Genomic DNA, 21,711 nt, shown 5'->3' on the forward strand with positions numbered 1-21,711 from the left:
AATGGGTGAGTGAACAAAAGAATAAATGAATGAGAAGTGGGTGCAAGAGACTGACCCTTAGGGCCACCTCTACATCCTGCCTCCCTAACATCCTGGCCCTGTGGACTTTCCTGCCTCTCCAGAGCGCCGCCTGTCAGTCGGAAGCCTGAATCAGAGCACTTGGCCGGTTTCGCCAGCCTTCACTCCCGATAATTGGCGCCAAATTGCTCTCAATGCCTTTTGGGGAATGTAGTCTTTGGCTCCCGCTTGCGTTTCCTGTTAGCACAGACATTGAGGCATCCACCAAACTTTCTTAGGGACCCATAAGCTATTGCGATGACATTGCATCTCGGGAACTGTAGTCCTCTGTTGAGTTTCAGCGCTAATCGGCAGCAAGTGGAACGACAATTCCCATCATGCACTGTGCTACAAGTTCGCTGAGGCTAGTCCGCAGACTTCTGGGAGATATAGTCTTCAAATCTCACAGTTCCTTCTCTATCCTACAGAGTAGGCAGGCTCAGGGGACTACATTCCTCTACGCGCTTCCATTAGCGAACGCCATCAGGCAGCCGCAACCATTTTGTTTCGCCCAAGAAGCCCTTAAGATGGCGGCGGGGGAGACGGTGAAGGTTGTACCCTGCCTCTCCGGGCTCTAGCCCGCCTTTCCCCGCTCCCCGGAGGCCAGCCAATGGCCTGGCAGAGGCTCGAACCATGGACCTCCGCACCGCCGTGTACAACGCCGCCCGCGACGGCAAGCTTCAGCTGCTTCAAAAGCTGCTCAGCGGTCGGAGCCAGGAGGAGCTGGATGAGCTGACGGGCGAAGTGGCCGGTGAGGGGACGCCGCTGCTCATTGCAGCCCGCTACGGCCATCTGGACGTGGTCGAGTATCTAGTGGACCGGTGCGGCGCGAGCGTGGAGGCGGGCGGCTCGGTGCATTTCGATGGCGAGACCATCGAGGGCGCGCCGCCTCTGTGGGCCGCCTCGGCCGCTGGACACCTGGACGTGGTACAGAGCCTGCTGCGCCGCGGGGCCTCGGTGAACCGCACCACGCGTACCAACTCCACGCCCCTGCGCGCCGCTTGCTTCGATGGGCATCTGGAAGTGGTACGCTACCTGGTGGGTGAGCACCAAGCCGACCTGGAAGTGGCCAACCGGCATGGGCACACGTGCCTCATGATCTCCTGCTACAAGGGGCACCGTGAGATCGCCCGCTACCTGCTGGAGCAGGGCGCCCAGGTGAACCGTCGCAGCGCCAAGGGTAATACGGCCCTGCACGACTGCGCGGAGTCCGGCAGCCTGGAGATCCTGCAGCTGCTGCTCGGATGCAATGCCCGCATGGAACGCGATGGCTACGGCATGACCCCGTTGCTGGCGGCCAGCGTGACCGGCCACACCAACATCGTGGAGTACCTTATCCAGGAGCAGCCTGCTGGGAAGGAAGTGCAGCCAGGGCTGGCCCCAAAAGGTCCCTCCACCAGTCCGGGATGCGTGATGTCCCAGGGGGCCAGCTGTTGCAGTTCCTCCCCAGAGGAACCCCTTAGTGAATCTTATGAGAGCTGCTGCCCTACCAGCCGGGAAGCTGCAGTGGAAGCCTTGGAGTTGCTGGGAGCCACGTATGTGGATAAGAAGCGTGATCTGCTTGGGGCCCTGAAACACTGGAGACGGGCTATGGAGTTGCGTCACCAGGGGGGCGCATATCTGCCCAAACCAGAGCCCCCGCAGCTGGTCTTGGCCTATGACTATTCCAGGGAGGTAAACACTGCCGAGGAATTGGAAGCCCTTATAACCGACCCCGATGAGATGCGCATGCAGGCCCTGTTGATCCGAGAGCGCATCCTTGGTCCCTCTCACCCAGACACTTCCTATTACATCCGTTACAGGGGCGCGGTATACGCTGACTCAGGCAATTTTGAGCGCTGTATCCGCTTGTGGAAATATGCCTTAGACATGCAACAGAACAACCTGGAGCCTCTGAGCCCCATGACGGCCAGCAGCTTCCTCTCCTTTGCTGAACTCTTCTCTTACGTGCTTCAGGACCGCACGGCCAAGGGCAGCCTGGGCACACAAATCGGCTTTGCAGACCTAATGGGGGTGCTCTGTAAAGGGGTCCGGGAAGTGGAACGGGCCCTGCAATTGCCCAAGGAGCCTGGGGACTCAGTCCAGTTCACCAAGACCCTGGCCATCATCCTCCACCTGCTCTATTTGTTGGAGAAAGTGGAGTGTACTCCAGACCAGGAACATCTGAAGCACCAGACCGTCTACCGGCTGCTGAAGTGTGCCCCCCGGGGCAAGAATGGCTTCACCCCTTTGCACATGGCCGTGGACAAGGACACCACGAACGTAGGCCGATACCCAGTGGGCAGATTCCCCTCCCTCCAGGTGGTCAAGGTACTGCTTGACTGTGGGGCTGACCCAGACAGTCGGGACTTTGACAACAACACCCCGTTGCACATAGCGGCCCACAACAATTGCCCGGCTATCATGAATGCCCTGATAGAAGCGGGGGCCCACATGGACGCCACCAATGCCTTCAAGAAAACGGCCTATGAGCTGCTGGATGAGAAGCTGCTGGCTAAGAGCACCATTCAGCCCTTCAACTACATAACCCTGCAGTGCCTTGCAGCCCGTGCTCTGGACAAGAATAAGATTCCCTACAAGGGCTTCATCCCTGAAGAGCTGGAGGCGTTCATCGAGCTGCACTGACAGGGCTCTGAGAGGGGAGAACCCAGAGAGGTGTAGCCCACGCCAGTCCTCGCCCTCTCTTGGTGAGCACTTTAGGTGTCATGAAATGAGTGAAGTGCTCTCCCACCTCCACAACCCTTCACCTCTGCAGAGAGTGGGGATAGGAGTCAGCTCTTGGTGCTAGAAGCCTTCAGGATCATGTGCTCAGAGAACTGTCTTTCTCAGGAGCACACACCCATCCTTAATTGGGAGGGAATGCACGATCTTCCAACATCCTATCTGCCTGGGTCTCAGAAGATTTTGCCTTCTTACTGAGAGGCAGAGGGATTGAAGCCATTGCCTTTCTCCCCTGCTAGAAACAGGAAGAAACTGAGGATTGGGTCTTTCCTTCTTTGCCCCTTAATGTGGCGGGATAAACCTAGCCATGAAATGCAGTGTTAGGATTAGGGGCTCCCAAGGTGGAAAGTTAGAAACTCAAGAAGCAAGACCACCTCTCACTTCTTCCAGCACAGTTGCACCCTGCTCCCTCCCCATGTTGCCATAGCTGGTGTGCCAGGGCAGCCTGCCACTTGCATAGCTTTGGCTGGTTTGGTGTTCTGTTTATTTAGTAGGTGGGCAGGCTACAGGCCTGAGTTCTGAGGTTTTACTGCTATTTTTTTTTCTTAAGAATTTGAAATTTTCTTTTAAAACTTGATAAGTTAATTGTGTGCAGCAAGTTTTGTCATGCCTGAGGTGACTGACACCCTCAGGAGTGAGCTTCATTGTGTGAAGAATTTGGTGAAGGAGGTAGAAAACCATGGTATCAATTCCTAAAACGCAAGTGGCTGTACATTTCTTAAAACTTCACTCATTTGCCTTTTACTTGGGCCTCCTGTATTCCCATCCTCATCAGAGAAGTATCTTTTTCTAGACGGGTTCAGGCCAAACGCCCAAGGAGCTAAGCTTGGTGTAAGTTTCCCATTGAGTGAGAACTAGCAAGGTTGATTTGGGGCTTGGTTTTTATAGATTCTGAGTCAGAACTGCAGGCCGCTTCAGCACCACAGATCATGTACAACTGCATAGTTTTGTTGTGGGCGTAGCCACCCCAAGTAGCCCTTGTACTCCTACCACTGCTCAAGCACCTGAGTCCAGGACTTCCTGAGGAAATCCTAAGTGCAGCATTGTGAGATAGCTGGATGAGACAGTGAATGCCGAGAGCTGAAGTGATAGAAAATCTTGGCTTCCCATCACTCAGGGTATGAAGTGCCTGTGTAACAAAAACCAGTGCAGGGAGATTTTTCTTGGGTGGTACTGCATATGCCCTGGCAGAAGGGGACTGTTCTTGGCCTCTTTGGACAGCAGTGAATAGCAGAAGGGGACAGAAGCTCAGAAGAAAGGTCGCATTCAGGACAACAGCATCTTCATCTCATGCCTCTCCCGCAGCCTTGTCAAGTGACAGCTACACGGAGGCCTTTGGACACCACAGCAGGTCCCTGGATATTCCGCCCTCTGAGGAAACTAGGTCTCGTATGCATGAGACCTAGAAAACTGGGTCTCATTTGCAGTGTTGCTTAGGATGTTATTTATTGACTACCAGGTTTTACCTTCCGTCACGGCAGGAAACAGCACGGAATAAAAAAAGAGGCTGTTTAAATTGTGAGTCCTGGCGCTGGTGTTTGTCATTAAAAAGACAACATTCGAAGAGAACCACCTGACAGTTCCTTGCTGAGTAGACGGGGGAGAGGGTGGAGAGAGGGTGCTCCTGAGAGCTGGAGGCCATGGTGTCAAAGGAGCAGCCCTTGGGCTGCCATCTCTGACTGGAGGGATGAGCCTCTCTATGTGCTGGGGCTCTGTGTAAGATTTCATTTGGACATGGAGTATTACTGCATAAAAAGAAAACGTGAAAACCACTGACTTAGTCCAGACTCCCCACTTTGCAGTAGTGTTGCCATGGAAAAGAGGGCGGCTTGACCCTTCTGAAAGGCGAGGAAGGACTAAGGAAATAGGAAGGCCCCCTGACTCAGAGAGAGACCCATTGACGGGAACAGTGCAGTGCTGTGGCCCAAGAGGTCTGTTTAACAGGAACTTGGTGGGTTTCCTGGAGCTGGCTCCCCTCTTGTTTCTACTGTCATCTCACTTGTGAAATTCTGGTTTTCTCCACACTAGCACAGTCAAACTCCTCCCCAAAGCACTGCCCCATTAGGTGGTCATTGAGGTTTCCTACATGCATTGTTTGCCAGGCACGTTCCAAGTCCCCTTAGGGATAAGGATTGAGCCTTCTTTATTCCTGAGGTGGACGATCTCTCCATGTTCTCCCCTGTGGCAGTAGGGAAGGCCGTGCCCTGGTGATGTTTCCCTCCAGTAGTTCATTGGGCTGGAGGGTTCTTTTTCTGATTTCATTGGATGTCCAACAACTTTTTTTTAAATTATATTTTATTGTTTATGCTATTACAGTTGTCCCAGTTTTTTCTACCTTTTGCCTCCCTCCACCCAGTGCGCACCCCCCCCCCCCCCCCCCAGCTAACACCCACTCAGCTACAGCATGAGTATTATCCTTGCCTTAAAGGCGTGGATTTCAGATCAGCAGATGTCTCAGAGCTGTGTTCTTCCAGGAGACAACAGTAGCAAAAGCATTTATTGAGCCCTGACTGTATGCTGGCACCATTCTGTGTGCTTAAGTTGGCCACCCCATTAACTGCTCACAATGGTTCTGTGAAGTAGGTGTTATTCCTATTTTGAGACTATTAAGAGGTGTTACAAGGCTCACCAAAGGGAAAAGCTGCTCTGTGCCAAATGCTTTACAAGCTCAGACTTCCCAGTGAAAGCCATCCTAAAACAAAGCTCAGGCAGGTTCCGATGAGGATTGTTTCAGCAGCTTGAAACTGTTAGGAATGACCTGGTTGCTCTGGGTATCCTGAGATGGCAGCCAACAGAATGGAAGGCATCTTTCTGCCAAGTCTGAAGTTTCACTTGGATTGGACAAACTATCCTGGAATTGAGGCTGGAGAAGGAGGCTGCCTGCCCAAAACATCTGTACCCCTAGTGAAATTGGGGTGCTGTAAAGTGGAACAGACTCCATGGAGGAGGGCAAAAACAAAAACAAAAAAAAACCATGATAAAATTACTACCTGTAATTTATCAGTGAAGAAACAAGCTCAGAAGAGGCCAAGCAGTCTGCCCAAGGCCACACAGCCAGGATGATGACCCACTTCATTGATAGTTGAGCAAACTGAGGCTCAGAGAGGAGTAGAGGTTTGCTCAAGCTTAGCCAGGAAGCATGTATCCCACCTCATGATTCGGAGCCACTGCCCCCCCCCCCCACTGTCACTTCCCACCTTTCTGCCTCCACGGAACTGAAGTTTGGGTCTGAAATTCTGCTTATTTGCTCATCTACTTGCTTAACGCCTTTCTCAGACTTTCCAGAGCCCTGTGAGGGTCTGTCTTAGTCACGGCCCTGACCTTAGCTCCCATGGGTTGAGTGAGGAAATGGACAAATGCTTCTGAACTCCCAGAATTCCAGTCCTTGGACTACTTGGGGCAGCAGCAGGGGACAGAGGGAGCAGGCCCTGATGGCTTGGCCATGCACAGAGCCGCCGCCCCCATGGGATTCCAGCACTGTCATCTGAGCAGTGTTTATGGGAGGGGAGCGGCATGTCCCGGGCTGAAGTTAAAGATAGCACAGCTCCAAATCACATCACAGTCCAGAAAGGTAAGATGACCAACCCCTGGGACCGCTGGCACAGCAGGTCACTAACTCCATGTGCCTAGAAAAAGGATGGGTGGGGGTGTGGGTTCCTGTGGGAGATGCTGTGAGGACTGCACAGAGGGTGATTCCATCTAGTGGTTGTCAAAACGTGTTAGGCAATTCCCAGCCCAAATTCAGGCAGTACCACCACTCTTGCAAGGCTGGGAGAGAAATATTCCTGCCCCTGACCCCAGCACCTGTGGTTTTTGTAGGTCACAAAAGAGACACTGAACCTAGGTGTTGAACAAGACATTTGAGACCCCCCAGGGCCACCCTCTTCCCCACCCTATGCTCTAATGTCCTCTACTGAAAGCCTATCAAGCAATGATCTTCATAAAATGTCACTTTGCTAAGCCCCCCGCCGCCCCCGATCATCAAGGGCACAGCCCTAGCTATCTTCCACTGCATCCCCTTTGTGTGTTTCCTTCTCAACCCTTACAACCTTAACTCCTATAATTATCTTTTTCTTTACTTGCTTCTTTTGCTCATCGTGTCCCTCCCTTAGAATGTCGACTACACAAGCTCATTCCCTGCAGTGTTCCCAGCACCTAAAAGACCTGACACCCTGGCTGGTGTGGCTCAGCGGGTTGAGAGCCGGCCTGCAAACCTGAAAGGTTACCAGTTCAGTTCCCAGCCAGGGCTCATGCTTGGGTTGTGGGCCTGGTAGAAAAGGCGATCAATCAATGTTTCTCTTGCACATTGATGTTTCTCTCCCTCTCTTTCTCTCTCCCTGACATATAATAGCTCTTTAAACGTTTATTGAATTAATAAATGAACTCCTGTGGCTCCTAAGAAGAGGGAGGAGGTCTGCGTGGGCAGATCAGAGTAACAGGGAGAGCTGGAGGAGCTGGGAGACGCAAGCAGATGGCACAGGGCCTTTAGGTCCCAGTGAGCTGTTTGGGTTTTATCCTTAGGGAGACAGGCAGCTGTGGCAGTTTCAGGCTGGGCGGGGGTGGGGGGGGTGGGGGCGGGGGCGGAATAAACTGGTTGGGCTGAGATTGCTGTGGGTGAGGCTGGAGGGATGGTTTGGGATAGATCTAGAGACCACGGTGCTGAGAAGCTATGCAGGTGCCCCGTGAGCACTGGGTAGAAGGGGGCTGGACCAAGTCATGCCATGGGTAGGGGATGTGTATTTGTCAGACCTACTTTGGAGTTGGGCTGGCAAAAGCTGTTGTTGATGTGCTTTGGAGACTGGGAATTGAGAGGAGTCAAAAATGTACTCCTAGCTCTGTCTGGTATGGCTCATTGGTTGGAGCATCATCTTATAAACTGAAAGGTCACAGGTTCATTTCTTGGCCAGTGGACATGCCTGGGTTGCTGATTTGGTCAGCAGTCAGGGCATGTACAAGAGGCAGCCAATTGGTGTTCCTCTCTCATGGTGGTTTCCCTCTTCCTCCTTTCCCCTCTCTAAAATCAATAAGCATGTCCTTGGGTGAGGATAAAAAAGAAAAAAATGTACTCCTAGTTTTTGAGCCTGAGCCAGTAGATGGATGGATGGTGGAGCTATTTAATGGGATGGAGGGAAACAGAGCAGAGTTCTGGGCTTGAGGTGGCTCTAGGGCCGCGTGGGCGTCCCACATAGCTGCCTTGTTCATCGCTGTATACGCCATACCCGGGAAAGTACTTGGCACATAGTGGGCGCTCAATCAGTATTTGTTGACTAATTGAAGGCTCTCAGTACCAGAGAAGGTAGGCCTTTGAGTTGCTCAAGTGGCTTAGCATTGACCTTTAAAGGACCTCCAATTCAGATGTCATTTGGGGCTAGCAGGTAGCATAGGTGGGTGGGCAGCTGTGACCCAGCTTCAGTCAAAGAAGAAATCACAAAAAAAAAACTAGAAAATATTTTGAAATGAGCATAAAACACAACATAGGAAATATGTGGAATACGGCAGTGCTAGAGAGAAGTGCATAGCTTTAAATGCTTAGAGGAGAGTAAAAATGGAGAATCCACGATCTACGGCAGGAGTCTGCATGGGCCAAATTCAGCCTGCTTTTTGTAAATAAGGTTTTATTTACAAAAGCTGTTTTATTCTTTCACATTTTTAAGGCCCCCAACTTGTTGTCATTTCTCTGATTTAGTCCAGTGTCCTCTTTGAGAAAATAGGCATGCTCATTGGGCAGTGTGGACTAAGTGGTTAGGACACAGGCCACATAACCTTGGGGCCATCATTTCCCCTTCTGTGCCTCAGTCTCCTCATCTGTAAAATGGGGTAACGGTAGCAGCTGCATCCTGGCATTGTATGAAGGATTAAATGAGTTTACTCATGAAAACAGCCTGGCACACAGTAAGTGCTCAGTCGAGCTCTCATAGGGCACCTACTGTCCACATGCCCATTTGCACATTAATACATGGATGAAGTTTTAAAATAGTTATATATTTGTTTGAGTGTGTCTTAAGGAACAAACCATAGCTAGCTCCTCTGCCCAGCATGGGAGTACGCATTTGTTAATACTGCAAGTTTAAAAATAAAGACGAGTTTGTATTTTTATACAATTTTTTTTTTTTTACTAAGATAAAATTTACCATAGCAAAGTATACAATTCAGTGGCTTTTGCTGTAGTCACATTCTTGTGTAACATCACCACTAATTCCCAGGGTAGGGGGAGAAGGTTCATTTTAAAGCCTGCTTAAAGAAAATGATCACACGACTCAAAGAATAGGAAAAAAAAATAAGAGGCAGGTGGCTGGCAATGATCACGAGGACAGTGGATAGGTCAGCAGAGTTTGGGGTTCAGCAGGAGGATGCCAAGGAGCATCACAGCTCCCTATGACAAGAGGGGCCTCTCAGATCCAGCAAGGGATGGGGTCAGGCACACCACCCTGCCCCCAGCCTGCTGGCCTCCAGAGCCAGGTGCTGGTAGAGAAGGAGGCAGGGTTTACAGGGCGGGGACAGGCACAGAGCCGGGTGAGGGATCTGGGGAACCCCAGGGAAGCCTTGAGCGGGGCGAGGAGACTGGGCCATCCCCTGCCCCGGCCCCAAGAGATCTCAGGCAGCTCCTTTTCTTGAGAAGAAAACAATTTTTTTTAACTTCCCTTGGAAATCAGAAACCCTGGGTGCCTCCCAGGGCTATAATAAGGCTGTGTCCGCTGACCAGGTTAAAAATAAAAGATCCCTACCCAGGAGCACTTGGGGCCAGGAGGAGATACTGTGTAGGCTGGGCAGGGGTAGGACCTGCTCTGTGACTTAAGGCATGTGTGTGCTCTGTTTGGCCTCTGGTTCTCAACAGCATTAGGCTGAACGATTTCCAAAGACCCAGTTAAGGGGGAGAGTTATATGGATGCTGTAAGCTGGCGGGGGGGGGGGGGGGGGGGGGCTGTTGGCTGTTGATGTGGCTTGGAACTTGGCCCTCTCAGGGGATCCCTGCCCCTCAGGTTTCTCCTGGGAGGATTCCCCCACCCAGCCCTGGCAGGTGGAGAGGATGGAAGCACTGATGTTTAGCACCACCTGGTGGCACTGAGTGTTCATCACAGCACCTGGGTCCCTACAAATGAAACATCCTGTTTTCCAGGCTAGGGAGACACAGGTCCTGTACCCAAGTCAACCACACTGGCTCCTCTCTGTCCCTAGGAGCCACCGAGCTCCTCCCCATCACAGGGCCTTTCTGGGCTGTAACCTTTCCTCCCTGGACTGCCCCCTCCAGGAACTCCCATGTGCCTATCACACCCAGGACTACCTAAGTTGTAAACACTTAGTCTTAAGTCTGACTCCCCCACAGAGCTGTGAGCTTGATGAAGGCAGTAACCGAGTCCGCTTTAGCCAGCACTGTTGTCCCCTGAGTCTGAAGCCATCTCTGGCATACAGTAGGTGTGCATTACATACTGTTTAATGAATGAATGGATGGATGACAGAATGAATGAACTGCTTGCCAGCAGGCAGGAAGGAAACGTGGAATCAAGAGCTGTTTTAAAAATAAAAACAGACTTGAACAGTAATTCAAATTCATGTATTGAGCATCTGCTGTGTGCCAGGCACTGGGATCCAGCAGTGAAGTCAACAGGCAAAATTCAAATCCTCCTGGAGAAGGTGAATGACAATCTGGCCAATGAATAAATGACTTATAGAGCAGATTCGGGGGGGGGGGGTCTGATGGGTGAGACTGTTGATGAATTTTAGATGGTGTGCTCAGAGAAGCCCCCCATCGAGAGAGTGACATTTGAGCAAAGATCTGGAGGAGGTGAGACAGGAACTATGGAGGTTTCTGGTGGAAGGACATTCCAAGCAGAGGGAACAGCTTGTGCAAAGGCCCTGGGGCAGGACCAGGCCTTGTGTGTTAAAGGATCAGTGGGAGAGGTCCAGGCCTTGCCTGTGTGGCTGGAGTGGAATGTGAGCAAGGGGGAGAGAGGAGGAGGTGAGGGCAAGGAGGAGGTGAGGGCAAGGAGGGGATGGGGGTAGGTCATGCAGGGCCTTGTGGGCCTCTGGGAGGGCTTGGGCTTCTATCCTGAGAGAGGGAGGAGGGAGCCCTGGAGGGCTGTCAGTGGGGGTTGGGGGGACAGGACCTGACATGGGTACTCAGATGTGTCTTTTGGCTGCTTTAGGGAGAACACACTGGGGCGGGGGGCAGGGATTGAATACAAATCAGTATGGTCTCTGGAATGGAGAATTGGGCGGCTGAGGACAGGGAACAGAGGGCGGCTTTACCCGGTGCCTTTTGAATTTTGAACCATGGGAATGTATTCCTCATTCAACAGAAAATAATTTTAAATACACGTCTGTTGATTGCGTGTTTGTGGGCAGTGCTACATTGATTGCTAGGGAGGCCGGGGATGGGAGGAAGAGATCTGTCATCTCCTCTGTCTTGCCAGGCAACGGGACAACCAGCCTGCTCTGGAGACATAAATTTGTGAGATTCAGATGCAGCCCACCTCTCCTTCCCCTGTTCTGCCCAAATCAAGCTGCAGCTGCACATATGCTACGACCCTGGGCAAAGCACGCCCCTCTCTGGGCCAAGAGGGTGGGAGAACATTCGTGCACTATTTAACCATCTCAGAAAGACATCATTCCAAGCAGGACATAGCTATCTGCCTTCAAAACAACAAATTATCTATTATTTATTCATACTTCACAGTTTTTAAAGGAGAATATTTTCAAGAAAATTTTTCTGTTTTTCTTTAAGGCTATTTGGCCAAGCAGGGATGTGGGACTTTCCCGGTGAATACCCAGGCCCACGTGGGCAGGGAGCTGGTGGTGGCCGCCAGGGGGCGCTGGGGCAGCAGGAATGATAGCTTAACCCCTAACTGTGGGAAACTGTGCCCTCCCACCCAGTTACCATATCCCATGTGGCCTCCCCTGCAGGCTTTTGTTATGTTCTTCCCACACCCAGAAACACTTTTCCCAGCCCATAGCTCACTCCTCGGATCTCAGCTCCTTCCAGAAGCTTCTCAGTCCCCCCAGGCTGGCCAAGGGTCCCTTTGAGCTCTGGCAGCTCCCTAGTCTTCCCCATCACAACCCTAATTACCCCATAACAGTCTCTGTCTCTGGCACTGGGCCATGCACACTGGAAAGACAGAACAGGGTTGTCCTAGGTCACCTCCAGGGTGCCATTCAGTCATCACTGTGCCCACAGGGCCTGCACACAGTAGGACCTCAATAAATGTTGGTTGGATAAGTGGATAGATGAATCGACATTCTCCTTACCAGTAACAGGTCTGTGCTCCCAGAACCCCCACAGGCTCACACACAGCAGGTGCTCAGTAACTGACTATCAAAATCACTCAATGACCAAGCACTTACTATGTGCCATGCCTCATACTGGCTTCTGAAAACACCATAGTGACCAAGACAGACCTGTGCCCAGCCCTCTCAGGGTGGGGTGGAGAAACCATGAATTAACAAATAAAGAAATTAACACAAATATTTCAAATAATTTAAAAGTCAAGGCAATGAATGAACAGGCTATTCAGTCTCTGTAGGAGCTAGAATCCGGTAGAAGAGAGAAACCTGGCTCTTTCTCCTGCCCCTGAAGGCTCCTTACGCATTGTGTGACCTTGTATAAGTAACTTCACCTCTCTCGACCTCAGTTTTCTCATCTGTAAACTGGGGACAATGACGGTCTCCATCCAGCTCCTGGAGCTGCTGGGAGAATGACAAAGGCCCACCTGCCCTCACTCCCTGGCTCCCACCCTGGCTCCCAGTCTGTCCCACAGCAGCCACCACAGGCACCTGTGAGCATCTGAGTCAGGTCCCAGCCCTTCTCAGCCCACAGCTCTCCATGGCTCCCGCCTCCCTTAGCAGGTGGAGGGGGTGGGGAACCCAAGTCCTCCATGTGGCCCAGAAGGCCCTACACAACCTGCCTCTGCCAGCCCTCGCCTCCTCCCTCCCCCCCTTCCTCTCCTCCAGCCCCATGGGCCTCCTAGCTGTTCCTCCAACAGGCCAAACATGGTCGTACCCCAGGACCTTTGCATTGGCTGTTTCCTCTGCCCAGAGCATGCCCACCTCATCCCACCCCGTTTGTTCTATGGCCAGCTCCTTCTCTTCCTCCCAGTCTTGGCTCCAACACCACCTCCTCAGAGAGGCCCTCTCCAGCACCTGGGCAAAAGGTCTCTCTCCTGAGATACTCCCATTGCTTGGCCCTGTTATCTTGGCTTCCTTATGTGATGACTCATTCACTGTCCCCTCCCTCCTCTACCTCCAACTGAAAAGAGAACGAGGGACAATCACGTCTGCCCTTACAATATCCCACTGCCTGGGAAAATCCTGGCAGGCGCTCAGTAAATGTTGGTCAGATAAGCAAATACCTGCTGCCACTGTCCAGTTACTACAGGGTATCTCCAAAACCCCTCCCTACACTACCCTACCCTGCAATCTAATCTTAGGATTTCCTCCGCCAGGTTTCACTTCAACGCAGCTGGAGGCTGGGAGCAGAGCCCTAAGAAAATATGAGTCAGCCACTGAAAGCGAGTAGTACACTGCAGCCTGGGCTGGGTGACTCACACCAGGCCTGCCCTCAGGGTGGCAGGCACTGGAGGAAAGGGCACACAAAGTGACTGTTCGAGTCAGACGGGCAGGTGGGAGGGCCTTCTGCGTCCAGAACTCACCGCTTTGGGCCTCAGTTTCCCCCACCTATACATGTGCTCAACTACAGAAGCTTCTACCTCAGGGGTCATTTTGGGAGATTAAAATGTTTCGATATGTAAAGCCTTCAGAATTGTTACGTGGTGAGTGCTCAGAAATTAACTCTATTTTTCTTCTGAAAAGATGAATCCCATCCTTGCCAGGCATGCATCGTTAATAAGCCCTTCCACTGCCCTTGGTGTTTCAGTTACAGGACGATTTATTGGTGACCTTGACACACTGGACTCATAAACCCACTTCGAAGAAAGCAGATGCTCAGAGAGGTGGAGACACTTGCTGAAAATCACACAATGGGATCTAAGCCCAGCCTGGGTGAACGCCTGAAGGCAGACCCCCCCACTCCCACAACCCCTCAAAAGAGCTGCAGCAGAAACTGCTAAATATCCACTTCTAGTATTAGAACCACTTCTAGCAAAGCACATGGTCCATTGGAAGACTGCGTTTCCAGTTCCCGGTGCAGCCGGAGAGGAACCCTGTGACTGCTCTGGCCAATGAAACGAGCAAATACAGGAAATGTCCAGTTTATACCATTCATGGAGAAAAGTGAGTTTCTCTTCAGTTTCCCTTTTTTTGGGGGGGGGGGGGTAGAGTAGGCATTTTCTTATCTTAACAAATTGCCCAGCCGTTTCTCAGAGAACGGTGTGAGAGAAGCATTCAATAAATATTTATTATAATTAAAACACTGTACTAATATCCCATAGCCCATTCCCCACCCCCACCATCCAGAAAGTCTGTAAACACCACATCTCATTCTGGCCTTCACAAGAGCTAGAAAGTCATTGGGGCCCATTCTGCACGATTTCCTGAGACGTAAAGGCATCCCCAGCAGTGTCTTGAAAATAGTAGATGACGCCATCTTCCACTGCACCCCCTGGAGATGAGGGTTCTCCAAGGTCCAGCCCAAGGGGGTCTGAAGGTCAAGGTTATAAGCTTCATCACTTGGTCATTCCGCTTCCTGTGTCTTGTCCTCAGGTGTCTGCGTCCCTCTTTGGTTCCACATGTGGTTGTTGAGCCCCAGCTGCACCATCTGTGCGTGGTGGATGATGAGGGGCTGCAGCCCCGGGCTCTGAGGGGGCACAGGCAAGGCCTGCGGGAAGGCTGGAGGCTGCGGGAAGGCTGGAGGCTGCGGGAAGGCTGGAGGCTGCGGGAAGGTTGGAGGCTGCGGGAAGGCTGGTCTGGGGGTGCTGGCCAGCCATGGAGGCAAGACTGGTGGCTGGTGGCTGGGCCAGGTAGGAAAGGGTGGCTGGGCGCCCAGGGGCCCCTGGCCCTCACAGGGCACCTGAGCCCCAGAGGGCAACTGAGTCCCAAATGTCATGCAGTTCCCAAAAGCTACCTGGAGCTGCTCCATCTGTGTCTGCCAGGACACGTAGGTCTGGAGGTAGGTTGAGTATGCGGCATTCAATGCCGCTGCCTGCTGCCGCTCACCCTCTAGCTGTTGGCGCTGTTCCCGCAGGGCCCGAGCGTCCTGTTCCCTCCTCCAGTTGGCCCTGCGAGCCCGCAGCTTGCAGGGCTTGAAGGTTCTGGCTACCTTCCTGGCAAAGATCTCAGAGTGCTCATCCAGCCACACCAGGCCGGTGAGCAGCCTGGATGTGTCAGGGCCGAGCTGCGCCAGGGAGCTCTCGAGGGGCAGGAAAGGGACCACGCAGTCCTGCCACCCATGCCGTGTGAGGCTGTTCATCAGCGCCTGGTTCACCTCGTGCAGGCTCAGACAGCAGTCGAAGTTGGCAGTGAGCAGCAGGATGGTGAAGGCCGAGTGCTCGATGGCGTCCTGCAGGCAGCTCAGCCTGCCGCGCCCAGGCACCTGGAAGTCCTCACAGAAGGTGGCCCCGTCGGGCACACCCAGGACCTTGAACTTATCCCGGACACGCAGGGCAATGTGCTCATCCGCCTTGGCGTGCAAGATCACGAAGTTATAAAATTTCTGCTCTGATGACTCTGACTCAGGAGGGGAACACGGGTTCACGGAGGCCGCTTGAGTTGTCCAAGGAGTTGACACAGGCGGGTGGGAAGGGGATGTCTTTGAGGCCAAGGGCGGTGGTGGGCATGGCTGGGCTGTCGGGGAAATGGTATCTTCTACGGGAATTTGTAGTGGCTTCTGGTCCTTGACGGGGCAGGTGTTTCTGGAGGGTGAGGGGAGAGATTTGGGGGCTGGTGACACTTCTGTACACTCCACCGAGTAGTGGGTGCTGGCGTCTGGAGCTTCAGAGGGGCTGGATGGGCCAGCAGGGCTTGCATCTGAGACAACCTCAGGAAGCCTGGGACCTGGGCTATTGGGTGGCACCAGGGTGTCAGCCATCTCCCCCGACATAGGCCAGCTCATCTCCTCAGGCTCCTGGCAGCCTGTGGGGACAGGCTCATGCACCGGGGGCACATCACGCAGCCTGCTCGGCCCATGGGAGCCGCGGGGCTGGCTGAGGAGGGCCATGGTGGGCGACTGGCTAATCTCCAAGTTGCTGGCCAGGGAGGCTGGGGTGCCGGTGGATCTCAGGGAGCAGCCTCTGCTCCAGTCCAAGGGGTTCTCGATAGGCTGAGGAAGGCTGCGGGTCCCGGAGGGCGATGCTGAGGATGGCGGGAGGCAGCCCAGAGCAGAGTGGAGGGGCTGGAAGCCCTCGGGGTCCCTGACGATGTCCCACCCGCACCGTTCCCGGGCCTCCTCCTGGAGCTCCCTGAGCTGGGGGTCATCCCTGGAGCTGCAAGCCTGGAGGGCTGCCCGGTAGGCCATATCCCGCATCGGGGCCGGGCACAGCTTCTCCTCAGCGAGCAGGTGGTACACCCGGGCCACAGCCCAGGACACGTCTGGGGGCTCCTCCGTGGCCCCAGCGCTGCTGTCCATGCCAGCCCACTGGCGGGCCACAAGCCGGGCCGCCGCATCTGCCTTCAGGCCCTCCAGGGAGATCCTGGCTTCGGTCTCCTGGCCCAGCGTCAGGAGCACCATGGCGTGCAGGAGGTCCGTCCCCCGCCAGCCTGCGCGCGGGCTCTTCAGCTTGTGCTTAAGACGCAGGAGCTTGTTCTGGTCTGCTCTCCTTAGAATGTCAAAGGCGCCGGAGAGCGACGGGCCCGGGCAGGCCATGGGCAAGATGGGTGTGGCCTCTGATGGCAGAAGCGCCGGCTGGTGGAGGCATGTTCCACACCACTTGCCCTCCTGCACGACCAGCGTCCCCTACCTGTTTGCCATACCGGACTCCAGGGGACTACTGGAGCAGACCTGCGGAAGAAGGAAATACGTTACCACCAGAAAGGGGGAAGCCCTGGAAAGCAGCCCAGACACCCCAGCCTTCAAAGGCCACCGTGACCTATCATATCAGGGGGACCTTGGGCAAGACGTGTCATCTCCCCCAACCTGTTTCTTCCTTGGCAACAGGACAGCAGCTGACACTTTCCTGGTGTCACCCTAGAGGTAGACACTATTTCCCTCATTTGCAAATGAAGAAAGTGGAGAGAGGTGAAGTCACTTGCGCAAAGTCATGTAGAGAGTGAGTGACGGAGCTGGGATTTAAATCCAAGCAGACTGGCTCCAGAGGATGTGTGCCTAACCATAAGACCACACTGCCTCTTATGATGATAATGAGCCCACTTGGGGCATTGTTTCAGGGAACTGAGTTGGGTTAATGTATGGAAAGTTCTGGGTCCACTGACTGGAGGTCGGCAGGTGCTCAGTACATGTTTGGATGGCCTCAATGAGTCCCATACCCTGGTATTCACAGCCTTGGGGAGTCCTTCCCACACTGTGCCCAAGTCAACCCCTGTGACTGAGAGAAGATGACGGGGTGTCATTTATAACATTAAGCTACAAAACACACTGGCTTTCTTCTAAGCCACTCTCTCTGCCACACTGCTGGGGGTAAACCACATTGTGAGCAGTCCCGTGGAGAGGCCTTCGTGGTGAGGAACTGAGGCCTCCTGCCACCAGCCGCATGGGAGGCAAGCTTGGACTCCCATCGACATCAGCCCCAGTCAAGTCTTCAGATGAAGCAGCCTGAGCTGACAGCTTGCCTGTGACCTCCATAAAAACTCCAAGACAGAACCCGTGACCTCTCTGCCCCCAGATGCTTGACACTCAGGAATTGTGTGAGATCACACGTTTGTTGATGTTAAGCCACAAAGTTCTGGGGTGTATTGTTACACAGCTACATATGTAGCTAACTGATATAAGTAGCATTGTTAGTTCGGTACACTAATCATTACCATGTGCTGGCTCTATGCCTAACAGCACTGCCAAGCCATGTGGAGGATATGTCCTCTTCTATTTCTCAAAAAATGTCACATTGATTCCCACTTCAGGCTCTTTGCAGGTGTCATTCCCTCTGTGTGGAGCACCTTATCCCCAGACTTTTGCCTGGGTGACCTTAGTCTCATCGCTTAGCTCTCAGGGGCAATGACACCACCTCAGGTACAATGGGGCCCTCCACAACCACCTCAGCCCCCATCCCAGTCTGTCTCTGCCACCTCACCTGTTCCCCCCTCAACAGAATTTGCCCCTGGAAGAACTCTTCCTGTGTATTAAACCTTTTGGATGTACTATCTGCTTTCTGGCCAGTGGGCATACGAGGGTGCAGGGTGAGTCTCTCCTGGGCGCTGCTGGGACACTGAGCCACAAAACAGAAACCTAACAAATACTTGCTGATGAATGAATCAGCCTCATACTCATATCCTCCCAATGCTGTGGAGAAAACAGGCTCAAGGAGAAGGCCTTTCCAAGGGCACATAACAAAGATGGTATCCCAAACCCCATCATTTAAGTCACCAGGTGCTCAAAGCATGTCACGTTCAGACTGGGGAAAAACACAGCCTTCGGTCCATTGCAGGGAACCAAGAACACTGCACCTGCCCCCCAGCTCAGCGGGGCTGAGCCCGCTGCTGGTGCTTCCCGAGCACCATGGTGAGTAGCTTAGAGCCGTACTTCTTAACGAGGACAGCCCTTCTCCCCAGTGGACACTGGATGAAGTCTGGGGACATTTCTGGCTGTCACAACTGTGGGTAAAGGTGCCCCTGGCATCGAGTGAATGGAGGCCAGAAATGCTGCTCATCACCCCACAGTGCCCAGGACAGCCTGCCACAGAGAATGATTTGGCCCCAAATGTTGCTCAATGCTGATGTTGAGGGACCCTAGTCTAGAATTCAAGATTTTTTAAAAAGCTATTTATTGATTTTTTTTTTAAGAGAGAGAGAGTGGGGCATGCAGAGAGACAGTGATATGTTGTTTCACTTATTTATGCATTCATTGGTTGATTCTTGTATTGGGGGTAAACCACAACTGGGTACCTAGCCATGATGAGATCAAATCCACAACCTTGGGACGATATTTTAACCAACTGTGCTACCCAGCCAGGGCTAGGATTCAAGATTTTAAAAAAATTAATTTTAAGCAGATGCCATATGGTCCACTGGGGCACTAGGGCCGAGGTCGGGGATTCCAGGGAAGTCCGATGATGTTTTAGTTTATGGGATGATGCCCAAACCACTGATCCACAGCCGTCAGGGCTAAAAATATTTGTTGCTTAATAAATAAATGAAGTGTGTGAGGAGAAGGAAGGGATACGTACATAGTATTCATTCATTCAAGCAGTAATGTTTCAGTTTCAACCATGTAATGGGCACCATTGAACATACCAGGACAGAAAGAAGAAAAAAATAGATATAGATTCTTCTCTCTTGGATTTCACAGTCTAATGAGTATATTAATTATATATTACAGATGTAATTCATATTATATATATAAAATTCATAATTCAGGCAGCGGAAACAGCATGTGCAAAGGCCCTGGGGTAGGACTGTGCATGGAATGTTAGCGGAACAGTGAGGAGGCCCACGTGGCTAAGCAGAGTGGGTTGGGGTAGGGGAAGAGGGCGGGGGATGGGGGCAGGTCGTGCCAGACCTTGTGCATGGTGGGGAGGACTCGGGCTTTTACCCCGCTGAGATAGGAGCCCTAGAGGTCTGTGGCCAGAAGAGGGCAGGACCTGACTCAGGGACTCACAGTCCAGAGGGGCTACTATGGGGAGAACAGACTGTTGGGGGCAAGGACGGGAGCACAAGTGCTGGGGACCAAGGTGGAGGTGACCACTGGTTCAGGCAAGCAGTGATGGATGCCGGACCTGGCAGTGGTCTCAGTGAGGGATGGGAACGGTGGGTCTATGGATAACTCGGAGACAGCAAGGGAGCAGGAGGACCTGGGCTTTGGCATGAATGCTGGAGACTGGAGCGATGTGGAAGAAGCTGACTTGGGGTCAGGAGGAGTAATCAAGAGTTGTTCTAGGCCCCTGTCATCTCCCTGCCCTCACCTCTCTCCACTCTCCCCCTCGCTCCCTCTGACCCAGCCACACCGTTCATTAAATACTCCACGCTGGATCCTGTCTCAGAGCCTTTGCTCTGGCTGTTCCCTCAGCCTAGAACCCCGCCCTCCCCGAGATATACACACAGCTGTCTCCCTTGCCTCCTTCAGTTCTCTGCTCAAATGTCACCTCCTCATCAGGGTCACACCTTGGCTACCTCACTTAACACTGAGCCCCATTCCCCCACAATCCCTTTCTTTCTTTTCTTTTTTTCCTTCTTTCAACTTCTCAGCACCTGACACTCACTTTCATTTGCTTGTTTGGCTGAGTATGTATCGCTTTCTACTGGAGTGAGCTCCACTGAAGCAGAGATGTTTGTCCATCCTGTTCACCATTCTGTCTCTGGTGACTGGCACACAGCACATGCTTAGTAAGTATTTACTGACTGAATACATCAACGAATGGACAGAACAGCATCTGGCGCATAGAAAGTGCTCAAAAACGTTTCCTGCTTGACTCCTTTCTCCCCAAGAAGACAATGAGTCTAATCTGCTCTCACCAGGACTGGAGCGTAGTAGGGGCACACTTCACTCCTTTTGGCTAACTAAGAAATGTTGTAAGACCTGCAAAGTAAAACACAGCCAGACTGCCTCTGAAAGCTGTACAGGAAACCAAAGAGGCAGTTATTCAATAAGTGTTTACTGAGCACCTACTATGTGCAGGCCCCTTCCCACACCTGGCTCTGAGGAACACTCACACCAGGACAGTGAGAAAGCCACCTGATATCCCCTCTTGGCATCTGGCACACATGGCTGTGACCTTTCACAGCTGTTGCTTGTTGTCTTGACTGAAGGCTCCATGAGGGCGCCTCTTGGTCCCCACCATGTGCCCCGCATACTCAACAGTGTCGCCTGGCTCACAGCAGGTGCTCCATAAAGGTTTACTGGAGATGTAATAAATGCCCCTTCATCAGAGGAGGGAAGAGGCCCAAGGCAGTTTCGGGAGTCCGCCTCACTCTCCTACCCACCCCCAAACTCTGGAACCCACACCCCAAACCCCCAGCCTGCCTGGGTCACACTGCAGTCGCCCCTCCCCCAACCCCCTGCTTTAGCCACGGTGAGAAGGAAGACGGGCATGTGGTCGCGGGGCCACCTGGGCTCTGACAGGTGCCAGCGCCAGCACGGGGCAAGCTTGCAGCAGTTCTTAGTACCAATCCCGGCCCCCACGGAAAATGACAGGAGGTTGGGGCGGGCGCTGGAGATTCCCGATTTCAGCTGATCCAGGACGGACCATGGGAGGGGGGTGGTCCCTAGGAAAGGTGGGGATTCAGGACTCGAAAGGGGCTAAGAGGAGAAGCGGCGGGGGCAGCGGAGGCAGCGCCCCTGGGGCAGGAGGAACAGGGGCTACGGCAGAGAAAGCTCTGAGATTTGAGAATCACAAACAAGGGGGGAGAAATGGGCGGGGGCGGGGTGTGGAATTAAAGGAGATCTGAGGGACTGGGAAAAAAATCGGGGTGGTGGAAAGGAATTCAGGGTGCGGGAGGAACGAGTTTTGGGCAGCACCTGAGTTACCCGTGAGGGGAACTGCAGCCTTGAGCGGGCACCAAGCTTGCGGCGGCGCACCGACGCCGGAAGCTCCGAGGGCTGGGGCAGCTGGCCTAGGCCCTGGCGAGGCGCCGCGGGCGCCCGGCCCGCCGCAGGCGCCACGACACACAGCCGGCCCTCGCGCCTTCTCCACTTACCGGGGCTCCCGTGGTGGGGTGGTGGTCCGCGCCGCTCGCTCGCGCCCTCCGGGCCTAGGTTTGTGGCCAGACAGCCGAGCTGCAGAGCGGAAAGAGGACCGTGCGCGGAGGGCGTGTGGGCGGGTCTGCCTCCTTCCGCGGCCGGGGCGTGTATGGGGGGCGGGGGCCTGCTGGATGAGGTCACACTTTCCCTGGCGGACCGGAAAGTCCCCGGGAGCCCCCGCAGCGCCTCCCTCCTCCGCT

The 21,711-nt window shown here is 53.4% G+C and overlaps 2 protein-coding genes across 2 annotated transcripts; one reads left to right on the forward strand and one right to left on the reverse strand.

Annotated features, from left to right (window-relative positions):
* Positions 1-518: 518 nt before the first annotated feature.
* Positions 519-3,286, forward strand: FEM1A (fem-1 homolog A). The gene has a single exon (XM_054582857.1). It carries the CDS (start codon positions 691-693, stop codon positions 2,680-2,682), a length of 1,992 nt encoding a protein of 663 aa, XP_054438832.1. The 5' UTR covers positions 519-690; the 3' UTR covers positions 2,683-3,286.
* A 10,855-nt stretch (positions 3,287-14,141) lies between these two features.
* TICAM1 (TIR domain containing adaptor molecule 1) lies at positions 14,142-21,586 on the reverse strand. The gene is made up of 2 exons (XM_054582858.1): positions 21,469-21,586; positions 14,142-16,663 (listed from the first exon to the last, which is right to left on the reverse strand). Exon 2 carries the CDS (start codon positions 16,526-16,528, stop codon positions 14,402-14,404), a length of 2,127 nt encoding a protein of 708 aa, XP_054438833.1. The 5' UTR covers positions 16,529-16,663; positions 21,469-21,586; the 3' UTR covers positions 14,142-14,401.
* Positions 21,587-21,711: the final 125 nt, after the last annotated feature.

This window comes from Pteronotus mesoamericanus, unplaced genomic scaffold (assembly GCF_021234165.1).
Source record: "Pteronotus mesoamericanus isolate MK-2021 breed Mesoamerican mustached bat unplaced genomic scaffold, CSHL_Meso_final contig_726, whole genome shotgun sequence".
Classification (NCBI taxonomy): Eukaryota; Metazoa; Chordata; class Mammalia; order Chiroptera; family Mormoopidae; genus Pteronotus; species Pteronotus mesoamericanus.

Coding starts and splice junctions, on each gene's coding strand:
- TICAM1 (XM_054582858.1), bottom strand. CDS start 16,528: ATGGCCTGCCCGGGCCCGTCGCTCTCCGGCGCCTTTGACATTCTAAGG.
- FEM1A (XM_054582857.1), top strand. CDS start 691: ATGGACCTCCGCACCGCCGTGTACAACGCCGCCCGCGACGGCAAGCTT.